The sequence below is a fragment of the Phlebotomus papatasi genome, chromosome 1 (genome assembly GCF_024763615.1).
Source record: "Phlebotomus papatasi isolate M1 chromosome 1, Ppap_2.1, whole genome shotgun sequence".
NCBI lineage: Eukaryota > Metazoa > Arthropoda > Insecta > Diptera > Psychodidae > Phlebotomus > Phlebotomus papatasi.
In genome coordinates, this window is record NC_077222.1 from 110645277 (window position 1) to 110659101 (window position 13825).

General features: G+C 35.7%; 2 protein-coding genes across 4 annotated transcripts in view; both read right to left on the minus strand.

Moving 5' to 3' along the window:
- Positions 1-5372, minus strand: part of LOC129799264 (E3 ubiquitin-protein ligase TRIP12) — a 48479-nt gene extending 43107 nt beyond the window's left edge. For 2 of the 3 annotated variants that reach the window (XM_055842995.1, XM_055842992.1), the window contains exon 1: positions 4977-5372. The gene's annotated coding sequence lies outside the window, so the exon portion shown is untranslated. Of the gene's footprint in view, positions 1-4340; positions 4447-4976 lie in introns of those variants that run through there. The other variant, XM_055842994.1, reaches the window with a different exon arrangement.
- Positions 5373-5444: 72 nt separating this feature from the next.
- LOC129799270 (gastrula zinc finger protein XlCGF26.1) lies at positions 5445-11616 on the minus strand. The gene is made up of 3 exons (XM_055843015.1): positions 10797-11616; positions 6065-6259; positions 5445-5996 (listed from the first exon to the last, which is right to left on the minus strand). Exons 1-3 carry the CDS (start codon positions 11482-11484, stop codon positions 5512-5514), a joined length of 1368 nt encoding a protein of 455 aa, XP_055698990.1. The 5' UTR covers positions 11485-11616; the 3' UTR covers positions 5445-5511.
- Between the last annotated feature and the right edge of the window lie 2209 nt (positions 11617-13825).

Sequence of the window (13825 nt, forward strand, 5' to 3'; positions counted from 1 at the left end):
GGGTAAGTGTGCCAAATTTCGGCATAGTTGCATGCAAGCGTCAAAGTCTCAAGTTTGAAATGTAATATTTTAAATTCAAATTGATTTTTTTATTCTTTCTTCTTAAAGGGTGTTGCTTGAAAACTTGTAAAGAGTTTACCGTCTTGATTTACTCTAAAATCTTTCTTAGTACATTTTAAAATGAATAAAAATATAGACATAGCTTTGGTGCCCTATTTCGGCCACCTTCATTCTCATAGTTCCTTGCCCTTCGAGAATTTTTCCAATATCTTTTTCACGTGATCTCGTTTGTCGAAGCTACATTTTTCGTTATTCTTTTGCTTTGTATAATCTCTAGAGTACGTAAAGTCTAAAAGTTCATGGAAATTCGAGGAACAAAAAAGGTGGCCGAAATTGCAAGCTGGCCGGAATTTGGCACACTTACCCTATCACTGCTAGAAATTTTCAGTGAAGAACCCAGCTGGCACAAGATTGAAATGAGACGATTACAATCACTTATTTAATGGATAAAAATATTATTGTTGCTTTTCCTCAAATTTGAATAGTTATATTGTGTTACTGTAGTGACTATATTACGGTAATAAAAATAAAAAATTATTTTAAGTGGATTAGTCATAAACGATCCAGATAGCGAAGCGCCCGAATTAGTACACTTGACTATAGATCTAGGTTTCATTCACTCTCATAGAAAAATCAAAAACATGTTTACAAAACAAAAGTTATTGTGTGCTAGGCATAAAAGTATAATCTTTGAAATATATTTTCTGAAATTCTCATTTAAAAAAATTAAAAATTCAATCTCTGGGGCTTGGTTTTCGGAGACCATTTTTTGGAAACAAAACATACTTTTCGGTGGACAAGAATTATCGGAGTAGGTTTAATTGAAATCCAAGAACTAAATATTTCCCGTTAGCTGATGAGCTGGCCTAGTCCTTGAACGAAGGATTTAAAAAAAAATATATTTGAATTTTTAAGAGAATTTCATATAAAAAAATCTCAGTTTTTTTTTCAGTGATTTTAATGAAAAGAAATAAGGCTTTCACTCAATTTACAGCTTCTTAAAAAGCCAATTTTGCCTGAAATAAAAGGAAACATTCACCATACGCGACTTCAATGAGTCGCCATTGAAGCAGGAGCCACAGGAGTCGCGCTTTTTTTGCACCCCGAAAACATGCACATCTTTCACATCCACAATATTGATTCATATTTTATTTTAGAGAATTTTTAGCATGGTTGGTAGTTTAAGATTACCAAATAACGAGAAAAAGCCGTGGAACTAAATGGAACGGAAACATTGAGGATGACAGTTTCTGGCATGCCAGAAATGCCAAAATCTGGGGTTGCCGTGTGAGAAAAACAGCTTACGCCAAAGCACTATTCCACGTTTCTGCATACGAAAAAATATTTAGACCTAGCTTAATTTTAACCCTAGACTAACGCTAATCTGTGGTTCAACTGAAGTTATTCTTCGTTTCACCATTCAGCTGTAAAAGAAATAAAATTGATTTTATTGGTAAGCCGAGACACACACCTTACGGACAAAAATCTCAATGATCGCGCATATGGGGTAAAATGTCATCCAAATTATCGATAAATTTCAAGAGCTCTCAATTACAATGGCTCCGCGGCACACCTTTTATATCAGGAAAATTTCAAAAATCAAAATTCACATCCATTTCTTTCTTTAACCCTTTAAGGACGAGTGAGACATCGGTGTCCCAAAAACGAAAATAATTTTTTATGACTATTTAGAGGAGAAAATAACTTTCTATAGTCAAAATTAATTGTTTTCGTTTTTGGGATACGGGTGTCCCACTCGTCTTTAAAGGGTTAAAGCTTTGCATTATGTAGATCTTACTCATTCGCACTCTTCTTCTTCTTTTGAACATCACAACAAATTCAAATTAGCTCAATCGAATCTTCAGTGCGAAAGAGTGGAATAAACTTAGGCGAACCTTTTGAGAAAGACAGAGACGAGAATTTTGATTTCATAAAATTTTACCTATCTAGGTGTGTCGTAGGCATTAAAAATTGATTTAAAGATTTCACTCTAAATTCAATTTCATCTCCATTTTTTTCTTAGTTCTTTTGGATAAGTCTCTCACACTCTATCGTGCTCTTCTTCTTCTTTTAAACATCAAACCAAATTCAATTTAGCTCAATCGAATATGTAATACGAAAGAATGAGATAGTGTCAAAATTTATATGCCTCTGGCACACCTTTTAGCTCAGTAGCGGAGACTGGGGCAAAAAGTCACAAATTGAAAATTCAATATCTTCCAAGATAAAAGAGATAGTGGCTTAATTTTTTTTTCACAGATGGCCTCCATAGACCTTCTTCAAACTCGTAAGTTTCTTAGAATTCGAACAAGGATTTCAGAAAATAAAAAATATTGAAATTTTTAGCCGTATTTTTAAAATGTTTTCCTTACAGAAGATAACAATTTTGACCTACTTATTTTCCAAAATTAATGCACTTTTGAATATTTTCTAAATAATTTCTATTTTTTGAATACGAATCCGCTATATATTTTAGAATTTTACAAAAGTTGTTTTCTCCAGAAATCGTTTTATTAAAAATGGCCACTTGGGGTAAAAAGTAACAAAGACCTAAGCAATTTCTGATGTCTCACGGCGAGAAGAAACGTCATTTCCATGTCTCGCCGCTTTTTGTTTGCATATGTCAAACGATTAGCAGTCTCTTGTGTGTGTGTGTGTGTTTTTTTTCTAAAATAGCTCGAAAAGCACTTTTCTCGTTCAGATAGAGAAAACTGTGTTTTAAAAAGGTGTAGAGGAATAAATTTTCTATAAAAATATGTCACCTAGCTATTTTTTTTAATTTACGAAAGCCCATAATAAAGAAAATCAAAATATGATAATATCCCATGCCTGGTACTATTTTCCCAAGCATTTTTGAGAATGGCCACAAAATTACCTTTTATTACATGTATTTTTTTTACAAAATAGAGGAAAATTACTTTCACAAAGTTGTAGACCAGTGAATTTCCTATAAAACTGCACTAATTAGACATTTCTGGGGCGCTAGGGTAGCTTGTAAAAAAATAAAATATCCGTTTTGTGACTTTTTGCCTCAGTCTCCCCTATAATTTTATGAAATCTAAATTCGCGTCCCTTTCATAAAAGGTTTGCATCAATCTATCCTTTTCTTTCTTTCTCAAAATTAGATTGAACTAAATTGAATTTGTTATGACGTTCAAAAGAAAAAGAAGAGTGCGAAAGAGTGAGATAGACATGTGGAAATCATTTCAGAAAGAAAGGGATATTAATTTTGATTTCATGAAATTTTCCTGATCTAAACGGTGTACCGGAGGCATAAGATTTTGTCTCAAAATTGAGAGATCTCTATGGGCATGTTCCAAGGTGAGTCATTTCATAGAAACTTCTAAGAACAAGACATGAACTTGGGGAATTTATTGTGATTTCAATTGACTTTTCCAGGAAGAATGTCCACAATTCTTGGAATGTTTTTCCAATCGATTAACCACAATTTTCCTGGTTCATTTACCAGATTCTTTTGCCCAGAATTTCTGCAGGATATTATTTCGTTGGAATATTCTCAGATAAACGATAACCAGCCCCATGCCTTTTTTCCAGTAAAAATTTTCCCGGAAAGCTCCAGTCACAAAGGCTTTATCACTCAATAACACCATCTGTTCACTGTTCTGGACGTTCTGGGTTTAGTAAAATTTTCTTAACTTATTTTCTTCGTGGGAAATTACTTTTTCAATCACTCTGTCGAAATTAGTGAAGTTGATATGGGTTTCAAGGGGGACTTTTCAGACATTTTTGTCTGAAGAATGAAACGTAGAAGACACCAAAAATTTCACCAGAAAATACTGTTTTTCCTAACGTCACTTTGCTCCCTGAAAAATGCTTTTCTTTTTTTTGTTGCAAATCGAGTGGAAATAAGGAAAAGCGCAGAGAGAACGATAAATAAATTGTAAAAATTATTCAGGGCCATTTCTGGGTAGAAGAATCAATACAAGGGGGACACATTTTCCACGAAAGTGTACTCAAGAAATTTTCCATGGGAAAACTTTGTTTTAAATGAAGATTAGGTGGTCAGGAAGAGGGAAAATCTTTGGTTGAGTAATTGGAGGATTTGAGAAAATGGACTTGGGAGTTCTGGAAGTCCTTTAGGATCGTCCAGACGGATTTTGAACGCACTTGGGATGGTACACCAACTCGAAAGAAGTTCTACCCCTTGGAATTACGCATACAAGTGAAACAGAAGAGTTACAGAAATTGCTTATGCTTTCGCATAATTCTTACTGAAGGCCACCGATATTTCATGCTAAATCCATCAAGTGGATACTTACATTGCTAATTTGGATGGTTTTACCTAAAATTTCACCGTGAAAATCACTGAAAATCACACTTTTCGGGGAAATGCAACAAAGACGAGAAATGGTGGACCGAGAGCACTGTGAAGTTGTCATCGGATTTCCGAGTGAAGTAGCGATAAAAACAGAGCGAGAGGGGAAATCCGAAGGAAAAATAAACAGCCCGAGATGTTTCAAAGAATTTTTTTTGAGACAAAAAAAATCCAGAAGAAAATGTTGAGGAAAATTGGTGGAAAAGCTATCCAATGACACGGAAATGTCCAAGACAGAAGCATAAAGGTGTATTATTGCAAAATATCTCATTTACATAACTCAAGGACGACACACAAATTTTATTTTCTCCAACAAAATTTTGTGAGAGAATGAAAACAAAATGGCGGTGGTGAGAAAAAATTTCTCAATGGCAATTCGGGGCGCTTCAGTGAGACTTTCTGGGACAAACATCCACCTAAAAATACCACAAAACGAATCTCTAGCTATCCAGTTACCCTCTGGCGATAGTTTTACGTCAAAATATCGCAGACAAACCACCATTTTGTGGCCATTTTCAATCCACGAGGTCACGGCAAAAATTTTCATTGAAATTCCTCTCTTTTCCTGCAAAACACCTACCGTATGTGCTTTTTTCCAATTTTCCAAACAGCCCACACAATAGAGATGAAATGTGGAGAACTTGTGCAAGTGTCCACTATTGAATTTATCACTAAACTTTGTCTCTACGCAGCAATTTTTTCCTCGCTCCGTGTCACAAACTTCCAGTGGAAAAATCAATACGAGCCAACTTTGAGCTTTTTTTTGTCCCCAATCTCACACGAAAGATAATTGTTTTTTCTTCTGTTCCAAACAAAACTTCCGTACTACTTCGATGTCCCTGACATAAACACTTTTCCACCTCTATCACTTTTACGAGCCATTTTCTTTCACCACTGCGAAACTTTTACTTTGTGTCCGAGCGAAACAAATACAGGAAGTTTCTGACCAAAATCAGCTGGCCAGCATGTCAGTTTTTGGCGGATATGAGCCGAAAAATATCCAAAGGCGACACAAAAAATGGTGAATATCCCAAAAGGTGAATAAGGGTTGCCCGATATATCGCAAAATTTAATAATTTAAATAAAAACCATCGAAAAATAATTCTTAGAGCCTGTCACAAATTACCATCTTCATACAATAATTGCTTAAAATGATCTTCATTGATCGGCTCCAGGTTCTCAGGTGAATACAAGCATAGATTCTGAAGTTTATCCGACGGACTGGCTGCATTCTCCTCCACGGGAATCCTGCCAAAAATCTCCTGAACCGAACAACTTTCATTTAGTCCCATTTTATCGCAAGATTCTTTAACAATCTCATCAATGGATTGACTAATAAGATCATTCCCACTCTGTGAATTCAATCCATCAAAAGTAAGATCAGTGTCAGCAGGTGTTAGGGAGGAATTCTGAAGGAGTTTCTGCAGTAAATCTCCAGATTGACGAATCACCGTTCCAGGTGGCTGGGCAGGACATTTGTGGGTCCTCTGGGAGACTTTGTAGCGAAAACTCTTTGCACAGGCTGTACATTTGTAGGGCATTACTCCCGTGTGTATCCTTCGGTGAACCAAGTAGGAAACTCGCTGCCTGAAGGATTTTCCTGTTGGCATAGAGATTACAAAAATTATTGAAGAGGACAGGTGTGATTCCTCATGGTCAGAAAAATACCACACGTTTCACAGCTGAATGGTTTTTCGCCACTGTGGATACGTTCATGATTGTGCAGCGTGGAGAGTTCTTTGAAGGCTCGTCCACACGTGGAACACACGTGTGGCTTATCATCACTGTGGTAGAGCAGATGCTTGTGGTAGGACTGCTGGAAGGTGAAGGTTTTTCCACAGAAACACGAGTACGGCATTTCACCTTAAAAAAAAAACAGGAATTTTGTAAATTAAAAATGATTTAGAGAGTTCAGAGTAGAGATTCAAGTAATGTCCTAGAACACTTATGTCTACACATTGTAAGCAGTTTTCATCAAAAATTGCTCTTTGAAGGAAATCGTCCGAACTGTGTAGAGGCCTTTAAGCCGAGAAATGGCTTAAAGTAATTATAATTAAAATTATCAGAATATTTTTTTAAAGTTTCTGACTAATCCGTCTCTAGACTTAAGCCGAGAAACGACTTAGTTAATGGGAAACGGATGGGAATTTAGTCTAATCATTATTTTGATTATAATTACTTTAAGCCGTCTCTCGGCTTAAGTTTTAAGCGCTTTGACAGACCTGAGAATTAGTCGAGAGACGGCTTAGCGTAAGTATGTTCGAAGTAATGGTCAAACTACATTTTCTATTAAGCCGTCTCTCAGCTTTTAAGTCGTAAGTTTGTCAAGGAGGCTATACCGCGTCATTCAAATCAGGCTTTAGTAGACCTAAGGTTTAGCGTTTATCCATATGGCTTAACATCTATAAATTCTCATCAGGGAACATTTTTGAGAAAATTTTGGCTTACGGCTGCGGTATGGCATACCTTTTAGATCAGGAAGTCTTCATGAAATTCAATCTAATTTGAACTGTGAAAGACTGGGATAGACATATTCAAAATGTTTGAGGAAGAAAGAGACACGAATTTTGATTTCATGAAATTTTACCGATTGAAAAGGTATACTGGAGGCATAAAGGCACAAAATTCCATATAGAAGTTATTAGAGATTCTTTACCAGATCCTTTTAATAATACTTTTTTTTTTTTAGTTCAATTCAAGTAAAGATAGGGTAAGTGTGCCAAATTTCGGCCAGCTTACAATTTCGGCCAGCTTACAATTTCGGCCACCTTTTTTGTTCCTCGAATTTCCATGAACTTTTAGATTTTACGTACTCTTGAAATTATAGAATGCAAAAGAATAACAAAAAATGTAGCTTCGACAAACGAGATGACGTGAAAAAGATATTGAGAGAATTCCCGAAGGGCAAGGAACTATGAGAATGAAGGTAGCCGAAATAGGGTACCAAAGTTATGTTTACAATTGCATTCATTTTAAAATGTATTAAGAATGATTTTAGAGTAAATAAAGACGGTAAACTCTCTACAAGGTTCCAAGCAACACTCCTTAAGTAGAAGGAATAAAAAAATCAATTTCTATTAAAGTTATTACATTTCAAACTTGAGACTTTGACGCTTGCATGCAACTATGCCGAAATTTGGCCCACTTACCCTAGGACTAACACCTCTTTTGTAAAAAAAAAAAATATGTTCTGGGTCCTAGGTCCTAGATAAATATAAATTACTGAGAGTTTCATAGAACACCCTACATTGGTTATATTTGATTATTTGGTTATTTGGTTATTTTACTCTTTTACCATTAATGTTGCCCTGCTCCTGAATTTATCATAAAAATTTGTCATATGACATTGTCATATTATTACAAAATTCCCCTACTGGTGAGTATCTCGAGGCCCAAAATAGAACCATGAGAAACCCTATGATTAAGGTTAAGACAAGATGAGATAAAATCACCCGACCTGACAATTTGAGATCGGGTCATCAGGTAAGAAGAGACCAGGCGAACGGAAATCTCTAAAAAACCAAACAGGTCAGAAATTTTGTGAAAGGGTAACTAACGAGAAAAGAACTCTTGGAAAAGCTCAAAAGGATCAGAATGCTCAACATGGCTTCATCCAAGCCCAATGAAATATCATAATCGATCCTGAGTAGGCAAATAAGTTTACCATGATCATAAAAGAAACACACCTAGAACGAACTACCTTGAGATTTCACTGGAGCTCGAGATTTCTCTTTGGAAATGGATAAATAACAAAAGTAGAGGGAAGTGGGGCACCATTGAAAATGGGATTTTCTCCTATGTTTAAGTGGAACTGAACCATATCATAATGTAATTCAGCTTCTCAATCTGTTTCTGCAGCTAAATTATATCACGATAGAGCTCAATTTTTTTTAAAAATAGGTGAAAAATCGCAATTTCAAAGGTGCCCCACTTTCAAAGGAGCTCCACTTCCCCATACTTTGTCACTTCCGAAATTATAAGCCACGCCCCGATAGATATTATAACAAAAATGGAAAAAAGATCTTTTCTTTTAGAAAACAATTTTGAAATATAGGAAATTGAGTAAGAAGTCTAAATTTTAGAATGTTTTGAAATTAATAACACGCTTTTTTGCAGATCATAACGGACAGATGGAAAAACAAATGTTCAAGAAAGATAGATCAATTCCGGGTTACTTTATTCATTCATTACAACTGATTGAAAATTTTAAGACCTTTCAAAAAATATTAGGGTAAAATTTGGAATGTGAGACAGTTTGGAAAGTGGGACCAAGCAGTGTGGAATGTGGGACACCTCCCTTAAAACATGATAATAAATCAATTAAATATTTTAATTCTCAATCAAAAGATTATTCATCCTAATTTTGTGATTATTGGAGAAGTTAAAAATGTAGAAGGCGTTACTTTACAATTTAAGAGTGACTTGCAAAATGAATTTGAAAAATGTATTGCATGCGTGACATTCATAACCTTAAAACGGGAGTTGTCATTTCCACTATTTCTTATGGAAGTTGATAAGTAAATATAAAACTTTTTGACTTGAGTTTTCGGTAAAACTTGTGAATTATTAATAAGTGAGTATTGGAAAACGAAGGAAATACATCCATTAATAAGGTGAATAAGAAATATTTGTAAAATATTCAGGGAAGAAAGGGAAAAAAGTGGTTTAATTTGATGTCTCATTCAAAGCACCTTCTATGCAATGTTGGACAAAGTATTTAAAATGTCTTTTCATGATTTCAGTGAGTGAATTGTTATTTCTTGTGATGTTAAATCATGGCCACAAAGAACAAAAAGATCCTTAATTATCCGGTGGAACAATTGCAACACGCAATAGAAGCTGTTGGGGAAGGTATGCCCTTGAGAAAGGCTGCCAAAGCTTTCGAAGTCCCGAAGTCCACTTTGTTTAATAGAGTGACTGGCAAGATTTCTGGAGAAAACCAGATAGGAGCACCTGCAGTACTCTCTAAGCAATTGGAAAAGGACCTGGCGGATTGGTTAGTGGAATGTGCTGAAAAGTGGCATCCGATTACTAAGGTACAATTGCTGGACAGCGTCGAGCTCCTGTGTAAGAGAATGAAATTGCAGAACCGTTTCCCGGAGGGACGTCCAGGGAATTCGTGGTACTTGGGATTTCTCAAGCGTCATCCGGAAATAAAGGAGAGGATGGCAGAAAGCATGACAATTCAACGTGCAAGTGTCACACAGGAGAAGCTCAACTACTGGTTTTCCAATGTCCAAAAATATTTGGAGGAGAAGAATTTGTTGCATATTCATCCCTCCAGAATTTACAATTGCGATGAATCTGGGTTTAAGGTTTAATCTTGAAGACATAAGAAAAACTAAAATCTATTTTGATTAATAAAATTAAAAATTAAAACGTATAAAACATTGGTGCTCTTCATTTTGTCCATCTTTTTAAATGTTTTTGTCCCACTTTCCAAAATATTGACCATCTTTTCAAAACGTGTTATTTTCTAATTTCCGTGAATTTTCCTATTATTCTGCTAAAATATTTAATAAAAACTGTTAAGATTCTGGTAAAATATTTGTCAAAGAATCTCATGATACAAAGAAATGGAAAAAATTATTATTTGTTTAGTTTAAAAATGCATTTGAAATAGAATTTTTTCTTAAGTGTCCCACATTCCAATTTTCACCCTAAATTTAACCAAAGCGGTTGAAAAATATGCCCTAGTGGTCCTTTAAAAATTCAAAATGAAAACTTTTTATATTATGTCATATAAAGCGGGCGCCAAAATAATAGAATCACTTTGCAAAGCTTATATTTTTTTCCCAATTTGTTGGTATAATTCTGAAGTAGAAATCTTCAAATTATTAGAATTGTAGAATAAGGGTTGTTTCGGCCGCTAGAGGTCCCTATTTTACACAGAATACGTAAAACTCAGTTCGGCCAAAAAAATTGGGAAACTGTTAATTTAAGGTTTCTAAATATGGCTTTATTTGAACTTATTCGATTTATAGACCACATTCTTTAATTTAATTAAAAGTGGTCCTATCGTGTTGTTCAAACCAAATAATTTCACTATTGATGTTTTCTGTGGAAAATAGAGACCTCTAGCGGCTAAAACAATACTTATTTGACGTAAAATAATTATTTGAACATTTCTATATGAAAATTATCTAAACGAATTGGAATAAATAAAAATGCTAAAGGTAAAAAAATGGACGAAAAGTTCGCCTGGGTAGAAAGAAATCGTTCAGGTCGTTTTTTTTCGAAAAGAACGAGGCGTGGCTTAATATTTCAATGTCAGACTTTTAGGCTCCGCCCACATTCGAAGTGGCCTTTTCGTAGAGTGCAATGTCTTCCCCAAAAATATAAAATGAGATAAGAAGGTACAACAGAAAGGAGTCCTGGTCAAACCAGACAAGAGATTCACCTGTATGGAGCCGTTTGTGCTTTTTGAGGAAGTACTTGGTAGTGAATGATTTGGCGCAGATGTCGCATTCCCATTTGATGGGATCGGGTGTTTGTGGCGTGCTCGGTGGATTCGGGAGCTTCTCAGTGGGTGTTGAAAATGTGTCGTCGAGTGGAATATTTACTTTATTCGGTGGCTCCTCGTTTAATTTTAGCCTCTCAGTGAGACATTTCGCCTCTGGCTCATGCTCAATCCCATAGAGATGTACAACACGTAGGTGAACCCGCAGAGATCCCTTCATCTTGAATGTCTTTTGGCACAGATGACACTGGAATTTTGTATCACGAGACTCCTGGGAATTTTCACAGCCACTGACTTGGGCCTTGTGCACGAGATTCTGATGAATCTGCAGGAGATTCGAGTCTCGAAATGTGAAGGAACAAATATCGCACTGAGAATTGTTAATCGTTGTATCCACTTCAACTTTTGGGATGATTACTTTGGGCACTTCAGAGCCACTCGTCGTGAGGGTATCAATTGTGTGACTGAACAGGTGAATGGTGAATTTATCCAATCCCAGGAGAATTTCACTGCAAACTGGACACATCAGAGGATGATTTGCAACTTTCACAAGACTTATCCGAAGAGCATCGACACTCTCAAAATTGGGCTGACAACACAGTGGACATGGAAGCACCTTGGAGCACATTTTTTTTCTTATTCCCCGGAGGCAGGACTGGACACAGTCACACAAGAGAACTTCCACTTGAGCACACAATGAATTTTCAACTGCGAAAAATTCTGCCTTAGCTTCGGAATATCCACCCAAAAGAGCCCAAAAATAGCTCCGTGACGTTGTGAATCATCATGCTCGTCGTGTGGTATTTCTCACGAGGCAAGAGGAATCATTTCATAGAATTAGAGCAAGTTTGCAGCCTTCCATGGGAAGACAAAAGCGCGCCAAGAAATCCCTAGCAACCGTAGTGTTTTCGCACTCAGACAAAATCACAGCGTCATCGAACCAACATTCGGGCTGTTTTCCTTGCATTTTGTGGAAGTAACAGAGGTAGCAGATCAGTTTCTGGACTCAGAGGAAAATGGATAATCCAATTGTGGTGGTTCTGGAGAAAATGGGCTGGGATGGGGCAAGTATTCCCGTGGCCAATGAAGAAAACCGACAGTTGATGGAGAAAATTAACTCAATGATGAGGGAGAAGGATGTGAAAACTATCAGGGTTCAGGAAGAGGAGACAAGACTCAAGAGTCTCAGGAATCATTTTCACAATTCTGAACAAGAAATTGTGGAAAATCTGGTAAGCCCAGTTCCCAGTTATAAGTGTGGTCTTTTTGTTCTCGTTCTGGAGTTTCTTTCAGAACCCTGGACTTAATGCCATAGACCGCTTCTCTGCTTAATTAAGCCGAGAGACGGATTAGTCGCAGAAACGGATGGAAATGTAATATGATCATTACTTTGATTACAATTACGTTAAGCTGTCTCTCGGCTTAAGTCGTAAGGGCTTTGACAGACATGAGGATTAGCCGAGAGACGGCTTAGCGTAATTATATTAGAAATAATGATTAAACTACATGCTCAGTGAATTTCTTAAATTTGAATTAGTAAACAAAGGCACTTGTTAAGTAAGGTAGAATTAATATTCATAGATTCTATGTTCATTATTGCAACTGCAATAACGGACATAGAAAAGGGGGAAAAGAAGCTCATTAAGATCAGAAGTAGATGCGTGAGTAGAGTGAAGAGTTGAATTAGTGAAAAAGAGATAAATACAAAAGAAGAATCCAGAAGAAAGAGAAGAAAGGGAAGGAATTAGGTGTAGGAAAAGTTCAAGGTCAGGAGACTAAAAAACCATCCTTTCAACCCTCATTATAACCAAATTGATTTATAATAAAACTACACCTGAAAATCATACCCCAATTGCCCTCAAACCCCCTGGAGTTCTCTAATAAATTAAAAACCCAAAATATATCGAAAAGTAACAAAAAATCAAAGACTCTGCCACTGAAAAATAAAAATAAAAAATCCCACTTTTCCACGCACACTACATTTCCATAATTTTCCACTAAGTCGTCTCTCGGCTTAAGTCGTAAGTGTGTCTAGGACATTAAGTTTAAGAGATGAAGCTCACTTTAGGAGCAGCTTCATTCAAGACAAGCGCATTTACTGGCTTGAAAGGATTTTTGTTGCTAAATCTCAGGAGCTTTTACAAAAAGCCCAAAATCGTTTAATTTAGATTAAAAAAGATTTAACGGTTTCCTTGTACGAACTTTAGGAAAGCTCGTGATAAACTTTTCTTAAAGAAATCTATAATTTCCTCTTTGAGAAGCTTATATGGAATCTCTAAAACTTTGCACATCTGCCCAAAATGATCAAATTGGTTTTACAAATTTGGTTGTTGAAAGAACTTTGTAGAAAAGCTTTAGGAGCTCTAAAAGCTAAAAAAAACATTTTTTATTCATTTTTTAATCAATTTCACAGCATTTTCTTCAAGAAAAAGCACTCTTGGAGTTTTAACCAAGCTTTCTAATTTACAAAATTCGTCAAGATAATCAAAATTTAGCTTGACTTTTCAAAAAACATTTTTATTGCCTTCGCCACAACTTTTAGCTCGGTATAATTTCATGAAATCGAAATTCGCGTCCTTTTCTTTCTCAGAATATTTGCATAAGTCTATCCCACTCTTTCGGTCTCGAAATTAAACTAAATTTAATTTGATGTGATGTTAAAAATAAGAAGAAGAGTGTGAAAGAGTTGGATAGACATATGCAAAGTTTTTAAGACAGAAAGAGATATGAATTTGGACTTTGTGAAATTTTCTAGATCTAAAAGGTGTGCTGGAGCCATATGTATCGAAATTTCCAGCAACAAAAGCTCATTTGGGAATGTTTTAGTAAAATTTATGGCTCAGGCACATTTTTTAGATCAGTAAAATGTCAGGAAATCAAAATTCACATCCCTTTCTTTCTCACACGCTTTGCACATGTCTATCTCATTCTTTCGCACTTCAAATTCGATTGAGCTAAATTTAATTTGT